The sequence below is a fragment of the Ornithorhynchus anatinus genome, chromosome 8, assembly GCF_004115215.2.
Source record: "Ornithorhynchus anatinus isolate Pmale09 chromosome 8, mOrnAna1.pri.v4, whole genome shotgun sequence".
Taxonomy (NCBI): Eukaryota; Metazoa; Chordata; class Mammalia; order Monotremata; family Ornithorhynchidae; genus Ornithorhynchus; species Ornithorhynchus anatinus.
The window spans coordinates 41744714-41761313 of NC_041735.1; the positions used below are offsets into that span (position 1 = coordinate 41744714).

The 16600-nt window shown below is 38.5% G+C and overlaps 1 protein-coding gene across 13 annotated transcripts in view; it reads right to left on the reverse strand.

Moving 5' to 3' along the window:
* The window catches only part of TBC1D5 (TBC1 domain family member 5), a 442854-nt gene that overhangs the window by 85266 nt on the left and 340988 nt on the right, over window positions 1-16600 (reverse strand). For all 13 annotated transcript variants that reach the window (XM_029070199.2, XM_029070200.2, XM_029070204.2 and 10 more), the window contains one exon: window positions 2306-2391. In XM_029070199.2, coding sequence (XP_028926032.1) covers window positions 2306-2391 — 86 coding nt within the window. The remainder of the gene's footprint in view (window positions 1-2305; window positions 2392-16600) is intronic.

Here is a 16600-nt window from a genome sequence, read left to right on the forward strand (position 1 = left end):
CTGAAGTCCATCTTTTGGTGCCAGGTGCAGCTTAAAATGAGATAAATATCACCTGGGTCAATATTTACTATGAGTACAAAGACCAGATTTCAGTTGTAAGAATATGGTATCCTGGTTGCAGTAAGTTTCACTCATCTTTCGCTAGAGAAAAGAAGTACATTCAGATTCAAGACAATTATGACCTCCCCACACTTGCACAAGAAACGTTTCCAGGAGAACAGGTTAAGACAATAGATAAAGGGCAATGTCATTCACAGAGGAAGTCTGGTATCCTTAATGTGGAAGAGCAAAATTGGCGGTAGGTCTCAGGAGTCAGGATGGGCCAACCATACAGCTAATTGAGTCAGGCCAAATAGATGATCTGATGCTTGAATTTCAATTCAGGAGAATACAGTGAAGCTGTAAATGACTGAAGCATCCTTTGCCTTTAACCCACTTCTAGCAGCCATAAAGCTGGTAGTGGTATTCACAGAAGCAGCGTGGCGCAGTGGAAAGAGCACGGGCTTTGGAGTCAGGGCTCATGAGTTCGAATCCCAGCTCTGCCACTTGTCAGCTGTGTGACTGTGGGCAAGTCACTTAACTTCTCTGTGCCTCAGTTCCCTCATCTGTAAAATGGGGATTAAGACTGTGAGCCCCACGTGGGACAACCTGATTCCCCTGTGTTTACCCCAGCGCTTAGAACAGTGCTCTGCACATAGTAAGCGCTTAACAAATACCAACATTAACATTACACAGCCCACAGCACCAAGCACTGAGAGGAAATATGAGAGGACAGAAGTCAAAGTCCTTGCTCTTGATGACTTTAAAATCTAAACTTGGAGGTTCAAATACATATGCTTTAAATCTTTTCTCTTAATGATGATAATTGCACTTGGTAGACATTCAAGAATTAACATTTTCAAGCAAAGAGCTGTCACTCGCTTGGAGGAAGATGACAAAAATGATCAACTTTCCATTTTGCAATTGGAGCTTGTGGGGCAAGGGAGAGTATAGGAATGACAGCTAAACTCTGAAGAACGGTGGGTCCTAGGGCAGGACTATGCTTACTAGTGCTGAAAAACAAAGGAAATAAAATAATGTCCTCTTATCTCCTCCAGGAAGGAAATATCTTGAAACACACGTACACTACAGAAAGGCTTTTTTTAATTGGGAAGGCCAAATCCAGGCAATTAGCCCAGGGTAAACTATTATCAATTGGAAAAGCACTGCAGGTATATCTGGTGTGCCACTCTACTCATCGTGATTTTATGCAACTAGCTGCATTGGAAAGCACCCAGGATGCAATTGTAAGGATGCATCACTACAATAATCAATCTACCTGTGTCATTTATTGAGTGCTTACTGTGTGCAGAGCACTGTACTAAATGCTTGGGAGAGTACAATAGAATTACAATCTAGAGGGAAAGACCAGCATTAATATGAAAAATTAAGTAATTTATAGTATATAACTTAAAGATATGCATGGAAGTGCTGTGGGGTTGGGGGAAATATAAAATGTCCAAAGGCCTCAGATCAGAGTGAATAGATGATGCAAAGGGGAGAGCAAGCAGGGGAATATTATGTTCTAATACTTTCCAAACTTTAATTTTTTTTTTTAAGTTTTCTTAAAAACCACTTCCTTTCCCTAAAGGGTAGTCTGTCTGAATACTTACATTAGAAGAAATACTTAAGAAGTATTAAGAAACCAGTCTTAAGAGAGTCAATTATACAGTGCTTGTACTATCTCGAACTGCAGGACTAGATGTGAAAATTAGTTCACTCTACAGTTTGTCAACCCCTCAGACTGATATATATTTCTGAAATATTTCCAGTTCTAATGTATTTTATTCAGATTCAGGAGTCTTAAAATATCCACACATACATTCCCTCAATTTCACTGAAAAGATATATTCAGGCAGATTTACCTTTTAATTGCCTGTGCGCTACCGATTGTTTAGGGCCCAATTCTGTACTGAACTCACTTTAAGACAGTAAAATATGATTTGGAATTACCACTTCTCATCTGTTTTGGACAGCCTATTTAAGAAATATTTCAGTTCATTAATCAAGTTCACATCTTACAAAATGCCAGTATTTTACATATATATATTCACAAAGGTAGTTGTTCCTTACCTGTTCTCCATATAATAAAAACAATTGTAAGCCTCAATCATTTTATAATGATTCCTTTATATTGTCACATACTTTATATTTAGTCATGCTCTGAATTTTGTGAAAATTTTAGTCGAAATGTATACATATCCCTTATTTGATTTTAGTGAAAAATCTTAGCCACATAAAGCCTTCGGTACAGAATATTGCTTACCGGGTTTTATTCATCAGGTCTGCTCCACATGCTTTGTAATAATCCAAATTTTGTTGGAACTGATAAGTCACTGGTCGTGGATTTCTCTAAAGTAAAAAAAAAATGATAATATTTAATTTAGAAAATGTTCAAGACAAATTACACTTCAACACTGAAAAGAGCCCAAGTGGGACTACTTAGAATTTTGTTCAAACAAGAATAAAACAAGCATCATTACGCAGCTTAATATTTGGTGTCTGAATTTTCAGCTTTAATTTGCGCAGATTTGTCTCAAATGACTTTATTCCTGGTAAATCCATCAATTTACCTGTTTTTTTGGATAGGTTTTATTTTATATATTTCAATAAGTTCACTTTGATCTTTTATCATTTTTCCATTTTAGCATAAAATACTGAAATATACGTAACACTTTTCTCATTTCCTCTTTTGATGTGTGAATGCTTAAATTGAAATGAAAAAAAAATCCAAACCACGTTTTCAACATGCACTGTATATGACTTGAAGAAACGAAATTTCATGAAGAGTTTTATTTTGGAAAAATTGTAAAATGTTAATTTTAGTTCATTTTTAATGACCATTATGTTCAATATGACCACTAGATGGCATACAGAGCCCGTTTCCCCTATACCTTTTAAAAGTACTTCACAATTCGGCTATTGCCTTAAAACTATCTATTTCTGCAGTGTGTATTCTTGTAAGCATTTTATGAGTGCCAAAAATGTGGCAGGCACTGGAAATGGAAACCATTTGCCATCATTCCACAAAAGCTAATTTACCAATGACTATTTTAATTTAAGCGGCACTCAAATTACCTTTTCTAAAACTTTGTATTTATGAATACAGAAGAAAGTGCCTCAAGTACACTAAGTGAAACTCACTCAAATTGTTATATATGAATGCTTTTACAAACACTTACACTCTCTATAAACAAAGAGTACATGAAAGAACAAATCAATACCTGTTAAATGAATAGCTAAATTTCACTGAGAGCGTACCAAAAATTAACACATCTGAAATTTGACCCGGACAAAGAATGTGACATATCTTCTGTATCGTAGTAATGTATTTTCTAGCATAACATGGTCTTTTAAAAAGAATATTTGCCAAAGGAAAGCAAAGTACATCAGCAAGTCTTTTCCTGAAGCAAGTTTCAAATACACTCATACACATGGGCATACTTTTCTGAAATCGTGAGAGTTAACCATGGGTCTACACAAAGAAATCGCATATGATTGCCCTCTGGAAATGCCAACTTGTGCACAAAAGACTGTAGTAGTCTATCTCCTTGTAAGAAAACTGTATCAATTAATTTCAATCCACAAAATGGGAATATAAACCCTAAAAAGCATTTACACTGATTATACTTTCACGTAGTATTTGTAGTACATGTATCTGTCTTAAGGTTAAATAACAATTTTCAATTCATCAAGCTAACAAACTGCATCTTAATGGCCATTGTGGACCTTTTCTTTTCCTGTTGGGGAAAAAAAAACCATTTGCACAGCTCAACCCTTTTAAATGTCTTCCAAGTCAGCCCTAATCATCCGACAAAGATGACAATCCCCTGATTTAGCTCCAGCTACTATTACAGTGGTTTGGTATTCAACACAGTTCTAAGATAATCAAATCTGAATTGCCTTGATGAAGATAACTGATGATTCCATGACTACCGTACTATTAAGCCTAAGAGTGCAACTTTTTCCTCTCTAGGAATTTGATAGGTTTCCTTATGTTGGTTAGCAACATGAACACAAGTACAAGGGGTTAAAAATATTTTCTGATTCCAGTTCATGTAAGATTTGAAAACGAACTTTGACTGGACTATTACTTAGGGATAATATTAATCTGTACATTTTGTTTTTACTAAAATAAAAGGTTTTTCTGATTTCCACCAAACAGTGGATTATGCTACCTTTTGCTAGAATGCTATGGAAGAACAGATACAGAGCAGTTCCTTGAAACATATTTATAAAGAAATGACAAGTAATTCAAGACACGAAAATGCTGATCTATCTAAGCACTTAACGCCATTATTAGAAATAATGATCTAACTTGAACATATGAATGAGATTCCAGTATTGCTTTCATTGGGGCCTATTTAAATTCCTATGAGGTTTTCTGGTATCAAAGGGAGAGGCAGCTTAAAGTACCATTACATGGAGGAGAAAAAAAGGCAACAAAAATGATGTTGAAAAAACAGCATTAGAAATGTAAGACAATACAAACTAAGGGTTAGGACTGCAAGTTATTAGGTCCCACTGGCATATACCCTAAGAAATAATGTTCAAAAATATATGCGTACAAACTAATGTACAGTTACTGCAAATCTGCTCCCTAAATATAATGGTACAGCTGGCTCTGAGTTTTAGCTGTAATTTTTCTCATTTAGTTATTTATATTTCTAGCATAATATTTTTTCAAAACCCTCAGGATCCTGGAACTTCACTGATTTCCCAACCTGAAGTTTTCTTTTTTATATTTGCTGGATCCCAAACTTCTTTCTTCCCACTAGACTGAAGGCTCCTGTTCTACTCTCCCAAGGAATCAGTATAACAGTTATCCCACGGTATATGCTTTTATTAATGTATTTTGGATAGAACTCTGTTAGGGGTCTTGGGAATGTGTTTCCAGGATATAACTCAAGACAACACCAGAAGCATTGGACGTGCACTCCCACTTGGTTTTGAACCAGGTTTACACAGTATAACACAAGTTTTCCTTAAAGTGGGGTTCATCAAGAGCATAACCCTTGCATTACAGAAGAACTGAGTGTAAGAACTGAGTGTACAGTGCTCTGCACTCCATAAATACTATCATTTAATTGATTTTTTAAATAAGGTTGGGTCTACCACCAAGAATAATAGTAACAAGAGTTCCACAGGTGCAAAAGCTTTTGCACATTAACAGCAGGCTTAACATTGTGGCCATGTTAGCCCAGTCAGGTGCTGTTCTCCCTACTATCTGCATGGATAGCACCAACCTGGCCTTAAGCAATGATTGTGCCATTGAGAAATTAATTTTTTGCAAACTTATTTCCACGATTAACAACAATTATGGTATTTAAGCGCTTACTATGTGCTGAGCACTGTTCTAAGCACTAGGGTAGATAGAAGGTCATCAGATGTTCCCACGCGGGGTCACATTATTAATCCCCATTTAACAGATGAGGTAACAGAGGCCCAGAGAAGTTAAGTGGTTTGCCCGAGGTCACTAAGCCACGCTACCATGCCGCTTGTGGTAAGCGCATCCACCTCCAAGACAGCCATGGTTGGATTTCCCATGCCCAGTTCTGGCCTTGCTACCCATGATTATACTGAATAGGCTTCGGTAAAGTCTCCAGCATCTTAGGCAATGGCAGTGAAACCACGACGAAGAAGGGCAGTGTGGTGCACAATCTCGCGTACCAACTCTCACTGGGATGAAATTCTGATCATATACTCAGTCAACTGTATTTATTGAGCACTGTACTAGGCACTTGGGAGAGTGGAATGAAGCAGCATGGCTCAGTGTAAAAAGCAAGGGCTTGGGAGTCAGAGGTCATGGGTTCTAATCCCAGATCCGCCACCTGTCAGCTGTGTGACTTTGGGCAAGTCACTTAACTTCTCGGTGCCTCAGTTACCTCACCTGCATAATGGGGTTGAATACTGTGAGCCCTATGTGGGGCAACCTGATTACCCTGTATCTACCCCAGCGCTTAGAACAGTATTCGGCACACAGTAAGCACTTAACAAATACCATTATTATTATTATAACAAACAGATACATTCCCTACCCACGAGTCAAAGGGGGAGACAGACATTAATATAAATTAATTACAGATAAGTACATAAGTGCTGTGGGGATGGGAGCAGGGATGGATAAAGGGAGCAAGTCAGGGAGGTGAAGAAGGGAGTGGTTGAAGAGAAAATGAGGGTTTAGTCAGGGAAGACCTCTTGGAGGAGAGGTGCCTTCAATAAGGATTTCAATGGGGACAGTAATTATCTGTTGGATATGAGGAGGGAGGGTGTTTCAGGCCAGAGTCAGGATGTGGGCAAGAGGTCAGCAGCGAGATAGACAAGATCGAGGTCAAGTGAAAAGTTTGGCACTACAGGAGCAAAGTGTGTGGGCTGGGTTGTAGCAGGAAAGTATTGAACTGAGGTATGAGGGGGCAAGGTCACTGAGTACTTTAAAGCCAATGGTGAGGAGTTTCTGTTTAATGGGCAAACACTGGAGTTTTTTGAGGAGTGGAGAAACATGACCTGAACATTTCTGTAGAAAAATGACTTGGGCATTTGAGTGAAGTATGGACTGGAGTGAGGAGAGAGAGGAGGCAGGAAGGTCAGCAAGGAGGCTAATACAGCCATCAAGGTGGGATAGGATAAGTGATTGGATCAATGTACTCGGCACATTGCAAGCAGTCAATCATTTTTTTAATGGTCTCTGTTAGGCAGTTACTATGTATCAGGCACTGTACTAAGCACAGGAGTAGATACAAGTCAATCAGGTTGGACATAGTTCACCTCTATGTCCTATATGGGGCTCACATTATTAATCACCATTTCACAGATATGGGAACTGAGGCACAGAAAAGTGACCTTCCCAAGGTCACACAGCAGGTAAGTGGCGGAACTACGTCTGGAGGCAGTTCATTCTGACTTCCAGGCTCGTGCTCTATCCATTAGCCCCTCACAGCCCCTCAATCAGATACCACCAATTGAACAAATTGTGACATTTAAGTCTTCCGCCTTTCCATGTCGAATCGTAACTAAAGAACGAATACCACACCCCCAACATTAGCCTGATACCAGCCAGATATCGTTAGCATTTTTAAGACATAGTGGGATCCTATGAGTTTTTTCCACTCTGTCACTACGATCTGAGAGAGAACTGTAGCTTAACCTGGTCAGAACACTGCTCACTAACTTTTCCTCTTTACTTTGCAATTTTGGTTTAATTTCTAACACTTGCATCTAATTATTTAGAATACTATTTTATTTTTGGTTCTATTATGAATAATTTGAATTACATTTTTTAGCTTGTTGAGTCCTTCAATTAAAAAAAACCACAACTGTTCTAATACATGCTTGGTGGTGAAGATCTCTTCTAAATTTCTGCATTTCTAATACATATGCCTGCTAGTAGTCTTCTATTGTACACTAAAGTGAAGGCACCACAGCATGTGATTTTAAAATACACCTATCTCTAATGTATCGAAGCAAAAGCTTATAAGACATGCTAAAAGATCACTTAGACAAAAACGACACACATCTTAAGGGCATCCTTAGAAAGGCACCTCAGCAAGCCTGTTTCAGATATAAGGCCACCCAGAACATGCCACCTCCTCTCTTTCCTTATAACATCATTAGGCTGGATAGACATGCATCAGGCCATTATGTTACGTTGGATGCATGGGCAGCATATATAACACCATGCCATCAGCTAGAGTTCATTCGAACCCTCGAAAATAGAGGGTTTCTAAAGGGGTATGGCAAGCCCTCCCGCCTTCCCTCCTCTCCTTCCTATCCTGTTCCAGAGCCACTGTGTTCCCCTTCCCAATTCCAGTTCCCACAGACTCCGCTTCAGATTCCAATTCAGGTAGGCTCTGTCAAATGTTTGGCCTCCGCCCTGCAGCTGCCCCCTTGACAGTGCCTTTCTGAGGCAGCTGCTTCACTCACTCACTGAGTGAAGTCATTCCTGTCCCTTGGCATGCTTCTGACTCACGGTGACCAAAGCAACAGTTTGTGACTTTCTTAAACAATCTTCTGTAGATTCTCCTTCATAAGCTTTCCCCTTAGTGTTATTTAGCATCAATTTAAGAAGAAGGTTGGCAGTTCTGCCAGATCCCACTGAGGAAGAAGACAGGCAGATTCTCTGGGAGAAAAATTTATTCAAGGGTCCCAGAGGCCTAGAGTTAACAAACAAGGGATAATGTTAAAAACTTTTCATTGGTGGGGAAGACAAATAAAAAACAAAGTGATTTCTCTACTTCAGTTGCAAACTTTGTTTTGGCTAACGTAGTTGGAAAGAGCCCATGCGATTAAAATGATCTATTTCTTTGGGGGCTATCCTGTGCAGGTTATGTTGAAACCTAATTTTTCAACATTTCATTTTCCTTTAGCATAGCAGAGTCTGCAAGTTGTATGCCATTCAACCTTCATTTGTAAAGACCCTTCTGAGAGACAGAGCAACCTTATTTTGGAGTAGGACAGGTTTTCCATCTCTTTGGAAAGGCCCAGTAAACTCATCTCAGGGCCAAAGCATAAGGTGGATTTAAGATGATGAGTTTAAACAGTGGCATAAAGAAGCCCTTATGACTGTGACATTTAGGAAACTGGAAGATATTTTTAATAAAATAAAAGAGAACACTAGGGAGTTTAATCACCTCTGAACATTTGGCACTAACTCATTATGCTAACAACAATTAATATTGCAGCTCAAAGGCATAACTGAAGGTAAACTGATTACCAGCAGTTAAACTATTTTGGAGGCAAAACTGGGCAAATATTGCTCAAGAACAAACAGATATCTTTAGTCTGATATCAAGACAACACTTGAATAATTATTTTAACTTCTTTAAAACTATGAAAACAATTACTTTAGTACTTTATATAAAAACAGATAGTTTGACAAACACTGTTCCAGATGTCAAGAGTCGAAAGCCAAATCCAACAAAAGAAAACATATCTAGTGTATCTAGCCTCCTATCATTTGGAGAACATACTCTAATTTCACAGATATAGGCAATACATTTTGTTCATATCAATTCATATTTGTATACTGTGATTCCAGCTCACATTGCTCTGTAAGAATAATTGAGGTGCTTCCTATAGTAAATACCCTGGTTATTATTTATATAATATTGGAGATGTAGATGGTGTTTTATATTAGTAGAGACGAATAGGCAGTCCTGTCCTAGGGATTTAAACAATAGAAAAGGTGATTTATTATATTAATGCAACACCTAAGCTAAACTTTATGACTGGGTGTGTGTGTGTGTGTGTGTGTGTGTGTAAGAGTAGGAAAATGGAACAATTTAAGAATTACTTATTTTCTTTTTTCCAATATCCCTGCTTCCATCCTCTATTTTTTAGTGTGCCAGATTAGAAAAGGGAAAAAAATGAGGCTCAGAAGGGGAAACAGCACTGTAAAAGGATGTCTAACGTTTCTCTTTGATGAAAAATGAGACTCTTATTTTAGCGAATATGTTATTGCCTCAATGCCAAGGGAAAAGCAACCGTCATTAGAAAAACGAATTGCTCAGCTGTTTATAAGCAAAAAGCTCTGGGGGAATTTCTGGGGACCCAAAAGGCAAAGCATTGCAGGGTTATGCAAACATATGTTGCAGGTGTTTTAGGGTAGACAGGTGGGCAAACCTCAACCACTGAAAAGGATTGAGTTTAATATACTGTAACTGAAACTAGATAACCTAAATGCATCCAAGTGAAGAAAAACCACAGTGCTAGTGAAACTGAATATGCAGAGCAAAAACTCTCCCTAAAATAATTATCTTGTTAGTGCCAAGCAAACAGGATTTTTTTCCTTCTTGTAGTTTTATAGCAAACAAATACTGCCAATTACAATTTTTTTTTGGAAAACTAAAGGTATTTTAAACCTGGAACAAAGAACTGCCTGAAATTGCAATAATTATCCAAAAAAGATAAGGATGAAGTATTGTTGCTTTTATTTAAACAAATATTCCTAAGGAGACAGTTTGTTGTAATATCCCCTCTTTGGTTCACTAGGCAACATTAGATTTATCATAATTCTCCTAAAGCCTAAGATATTTCTATATTAAAATGCTAATTTTGTCTTTTCTTTTGCCTGTAATTAAAACTGGGGAAATTTGTGATCTGTTATTCACTGATCGCTAGAGGGTCTGCATTGGCCTCACCATATCTATCTCTTACTGCCACATGCTGCCCTCTTCATTAAAAATAGGCCTCAATCTGGAATTCACCAAACAAAGCAGAGATTAGATATTTCAAATTTGAAAAATTTCTCAGCAGTACTTTTTACTCTGCATTAATAAAGAATTTTGAATTCAAATTCATATCCACTAGCCAGGCACATCAAGAACGTGAATATTTCAACTTATTTGGCAGGCTTCTTTTTCAGTCATTCAAGAGAGTTTGTTTTGATTTTGTAATCATTAATTGTGAATCACTAAAGAGTGTTAATATGAATATAACCATACACAATGATGTCCTTTCAATTAACACCCTTTCAATTCAATTTACTTTTTCTTCACCAATCCCAGATAAGCTACTCAATTCCAGACACTCTGTGAAACGTTAATGTTGGCACAATACCCTGAAATCAGTCGATCAATGGCATATATTGAGTGCTTACTGGGTGCAGATCACTGTACTACATGCTTCAGAAAGTGGAATACATAAAAGTTGTTAGGCACAATCCTTGCCTGCAAGGAAATTAGAGTCTAGAGAGGGAGACAGACATTGCCATTTCCTTTATGTATCATTTATTTCAGAGTATGAGGATGTCTACATAAAGGCTCTAAGGGTGGGAGTGGGGAGAATATCAAAGTGTTTAAAGGGTACAGACTGTGTTCATAGTTGACGCAGAGGGGAAGATGAATAGGAGAAGTGAGCATATTTAGAAAGGCCTCTTAAAAAAGGCATGTTTTTAGTATGGCTTTGAAGGTGGGAGAGTGATGATCTGTCAGATCTGAATGGGGAAAAAGTTCCAAGATCTGGGTCAAGGGTGGGCAGAGAGACAGACAAGATAGAGGTACAGTGAGTAAGTTGGCCCTGGAGGAGCGAAGTGTGTGGGCTGGGCTGTAGTTGGAGATATGCAAAGACAGAGGGAGAGCTCTTCGGTCCAGAATTAAAAATGCTGTCCCCACAAATACAGTGCAATTGACAGTCCAGTATGGACCTCCTCACTTTTACAAAAATTGACAGCCCTTGGGACCAGGGTGCAGTCATATCCTGATTACCTAATACAAATAATTTTAGTGCTATGTCAAAAACAGTGTCCAGCATAGTTCTAATAAGATGTACTTGCCAGGGAAATATACATCATGAACTCTCAATACTTAGAAATATGAACCAGTTTATGGGGCAAAATCAAGCCAATATTTATTCTAAGTTTTTTTTTCAAAAAAATCTCTCAGGCTTTAAAATGGAAAAAAAAAACAAAAAAATGGTTAATTGGATAAAGAAACATACAAAATCCCTGAATTAATGCCAACCTCATTTTATGTATTGAATAGGTCCAATTCCCTTAAGTGACATCTCCATATACCCTGGCAAGAAGAGATTTCAGATGGTAGAAAAGCATTTTAAACCACCTGTGCTTAATGCTCTGTTTCTCACTTCATATAATACATTACACCAAAAGAGAAATTAGATGTTTTTTCCTACTTTTCTAATGTATTTAAATTTATGAATTTAGTGCATTGGAAGGTGCCAGATTAACAGTCCCCAAAACCCGCTATTTATACATAGGAAAATAGGTGTTTAAAGTATATACAGATGCCCTACAACTTTGCTACACTGTCCTCAGAATGTGGTTTAGTTCTGGCTTCAAAGGACTTTGGGTAATTGAAACTACCCACAGACCCTTTTTCTCCCAAGGGACTGGGCAGAGACTGGAGGCTGAAGAAACATCCTGATGGCTAGTTATTATTCAGTGAACTACTGCTAGAGGGCAGGACATATTTTTTTTTGGCATACACTTTTACATTTCCTACCACAACTCAATGTGCACATTTGCTCCTCTTACTCCATCCTACTCTCTTTGCCTTGAACTGGTGTATCCCACTGTTTACCCCCTTGCCTATGTTCTCCTTCTGGCCTGGATCTTCCTCCTCTTTCATATCCAATAGACCACCACTCTCTCCAACTTCAAAGCCCTCCAAAAATCACATCTTCTCCAAGAGGCATTGCCTAAGCCCCTATTTCCTACCCACCCTTCTCTCTTTATCACTTTATGCACTTGACGGTGTAATCCCTTAAACATTTTGCTTCTCACCCCAGCCCCACAGCACTTTCGTACATATGCAGATATTCTACCATCTGTAATTGATTTTAATGTCTGTCTCCCCCTGTGGACCGTAACAATAATAATGGTATTTGTTAAGCGCTTGCTATGTGTCAGGCCCTGCTCTAAGCGCTGGACTGTAAGAGCCTTGGGAGCATAGGTCCTGTCTACCAATTCTTCAGTACTGTTCTTTCCCAAGCACTTAGTATGGTGATCTGCACACAATAAACAATGAAGTCCACTGATTGATTTCCATTATTTATGATTTAAATAAATATATAAAATATTCTGAAAATGAATTTTTGGAAGTTATTCAACTGGCAATTAAAATGAAGACTATGAAGTAGTGTTAGTCCTTTTATAATTTTCAGCTAGTCTGAATGGAGTTGCATATAAGTATCCCTATTTCTTCTGCTCAGAGAGAAACCCAGGTGACTGTGTTATCCACTGAGAAGATTGTTTAATTCTCCAGTCTACTAATATTTACAATTATTGGATAGAAACTGTACAAAATTTGGCAACTATGTGTAAGGGACAGCCTCAGTACATGGGCATACTGAGAATTACTATGCTTCAAATTTTAAAATGCAGTTTTGATCTTTATGTTACTTTTGTCCCTTTGCATTTGGAAGAAATGGAATCCCCGAGGTTTATATCTAATTAAATAGAGGTGCTCCTGGTAGGTAGTAGCTAAAAAGCTATCAAACGTAAAGGAATACTTGGAGATTACTATTCTTTTCTATTGAGGCTCATAACTTTAAGATCCACTGCTGACTGTTCATTCATGTGACAGTTATGACTAGAGATTCCTTTCACATCTGTGTCATACCTGAAAACTACGACCATTTCTTTCAAATATGCTTTTTTCCTCAGTCTGTTATACTCATTTCACTGGAATGTTATATTCACAGTGGGTTGGAAAGTTTTTGATAGTGCAAAACACAATTAAAAGGATAAGAGCTGTAACCCTAAGATCCCAGTCCATCCAAATTACTATTTGATTCCAAATACAATTCCAGGAGTTACCTACAAGGTGAAAAGTATCTGCCCTGCAGATTGTCTATTGAATTCTGCACTATCAAAGACTTTATAACTGCATTTTACTGTGTATAAATCAAAGTACAATAAATTATAAAACATCCATTAAAAATGAATGCATATGCCTTTAGTATATATTTCATCGCAATATCCATCACAGTCTCATCCCATTTTATAGATGAGGTAAGTGAGGCACAGAGAAGTTAAATGACTCATCCAAGGTCACAGCAGACAAGTGGCGGGGCTGGGATTAGAAGGGTTTCTCTAACTCACAGGCCCATGCGGTATCCACTAGGCCCTGCTGATTCCCTGGTTCTCCTATTATCTCCCTGGCCTCCCATTCTCAGTCTCTTTCATAGGCCACTGATAACTGTGGGAGTCTCCCTCAGTTCTGAGTTTCCCTCCATTCCCATCCACATCGACTCACCTGGACATCTCATTCACTTTCATTGCTTCAACTATCATCTCTACTTGGATGATTCCCAAACCTACATCTCCAGCCTGGATCGTTCTCTTTCTCTGCAGTCCTTCAGGAAATCTCTAATCAGGACACCTCAAGCTAACTGTGTCCAAAATAGAACTCACCTTCCCATCCAAACCCTGTCTGGTCTCTAACTTTCCCATCACTATAGACAGCACTATCATCTTCTGTGTCTCATAAGCTCCTTAGCGTTATCCTTGACTCAATCTATCTCATTCAACCCACAGATTCAATCTGTTACCAAATTCTTTTGATTAGCCGCATCAAACAAACTCCTTACCAAAGGCTTTAAAGCATTCAATCACCTTGCCCTCTCCTACCTCACTTCACTATTCTTTTACTACAATGCAGCCCACAATCTTAGATCCTCTAATGCCAACCTATTCACTGTACCGGGATCTTATCTCACTTCTGGCCTCTCACTCATGTCCTGCCTCTGGCCTGGAATGCCCTCCCTTTTCATATCTGACAATTACTCTCCCCATCTTCAAAGCCTTATCTAAGGCACATTTCCTCCAACAGTCCTTCCCTGACTAAGCCCTCATTTTCTCTTTTCTCACTTCCTTCTTAGTTTCCCTGGAACACCCTTCATTCACTACTTCCCAGCCCAGAGCATTTATGCAGATATCTGTAATTTATTTTATCTGTGTCCCCCTCTAGACTCCAAGCTTACTGAGGGAAGGGAATGCTACTACATTGTTGTGCTGTACTCCTCCCAAGTGCTTAATAGAGTGCCCTCAATAAGTACAAGTGATTGATTCAACTTTCATAACACTGCTAAAATCTGTCCTTCCCTCTCCATCCAAACTGCTTCTTCACTGATCCAAGCACTTTTATCCTATCCAATGTTGACCACTGTATCAGTCTCCTCGCTGACCTCCCTGCCTCCAGTTCATACTTCACTCTGCTGCGCAGGTCATTTTACGAAAACAAACAAACACAAAACCACCCAAACAAAAAAAACCTCCAACATTCAGAACACGCTTCCCCACCCCTCAGGAATCTCCAGGGTTGCTCACCCACCTCAACATTAAACAGAAACTCCTTAGCATTGACCTTAAAGCACTCAATCACTTTGTCCCCTCCTATTTTACCTCGCTGATTTCCTACCACAAGCTTTCCCACTCACTTTGCTCCTCTAATGCCAGCCTACTCAATGCACTCTATCTCGTCAATCTAAACTGTGAACCCTAGCCCATGACATGTCTCTAGCCTGGAACAACCTCCCCCTTCATATGTGACAAATGATCATTCTTCCCACCTTCAAAAACTTATGAAAATCACATCTCCTCCAAAAGGCCTTCTGCACTGTCCTTACACTTGGATATGAACCCTTTATCCACTCTACCCTTTGCTCCACAGCACTTACGTACATATCTGTAACTTATTTTAACTTTTATCTCCACCTCTAGACTGTAAGCTTCTTGGGAACAGGGGACGTATCTGTCAGTTGCAGTACAAACAATTTTTTCTGTCACTGGAGAAAAAGTAAAGCTTCAATATCTGTCCCATAGAAATTTCAAGAAGAAGGGAACAGAAACAATCACACCTGAAATGCTGCTGTAATATGGTGGCTGGTCAGATATGGGATGGTGCAATTGAAGTGGAACATTTTATATAACTCTCAATTCACTCCATTCATAACTCTCCAACTTACTTTTAGTAAATGCTGCACATGAGGTACTTAAAAAAGGACTGTCAAATAAGTGGATGGGAGTGTTCTCCAATCTTTTTTCATTTTATTTTTCTTTGCAGAGCCTTCTGACAAAGCAGAAGTAGTAGTAGTTTGGGCTAGCAGCTAATTAAAACACTGAATATGTATGAAAAAAGGATCAACAGCCACAATCTGCGATAGGGCGCCTGAGTACCATATAAAATGTTTTCTTTCATGTCATTTGGGATCCACTCAGTTGGGGATAGGCTTAATGTGTCCAATATAGCCCAAAGTGGGTTGTGGGCAGGGATTAAGTCTGTTATATTGTTTTCTGTACTCTCCCGCACTTAGTACAGTGTCCTGGAAACAGTAAACGCTCAATAAGTATGATTGATTGGGGATCAGGAGTTTGAAATCCATTAGATAAATCCCAAAGCACATTTTTATCACCTGTAATTTTTTTTTTAAATTGAAACTTCCCCCCAGGTTCATAAAATAGCATCAGTCAACTAGAATTTTCTATAAATCTTTGATGGAGTGGTTTTTTTCACTTTTAAATAAAAAACTGTTTTTCTAAGTTAAAATCTGAAGAAAGATGTGGAGAATGAATCAGCAATTAGACAAATATATATCATGAAAAAACTGTGTTAACTACAGCATAATTTGATGATTAGCAAATGATTAAGAAAATGGTATGTGTTTAAAAAAAACTGGTATATTTTTTGGCTGACTGGTAGAAAAGATGACAGTCAGTAGTGAAGCATCCAGGCAAAAATCCCAGTTTACTGAGATGTTGTGCAGTCCAATCTCCAAGATGAATTGGAGATTGAGATTTACTATTCTCAAAAACAACAGCAACTGGAAGACTTCTGCAACACTCAACAGTGTATGGTTAGCTATACGAGTTTGGTGACCCCAGCAGAAAAGCCATCAGACTTCAAGTTGCGAAGAAATTTGGAAAAGGGAAATAATCTGCTGCTTTAATACTTCACTCCTGAAATTATCCCATCCCAACAACCAAGCCATGAGGTGCTACTTTTGGGATGGTATGCAAATCTAGCTTGGTCCAGTGAGGGAGCACAGTGTATGACATGGAACTCCTGCAGCAGCAGGTCATTCCACTCATCAATGCTTTCCCCAC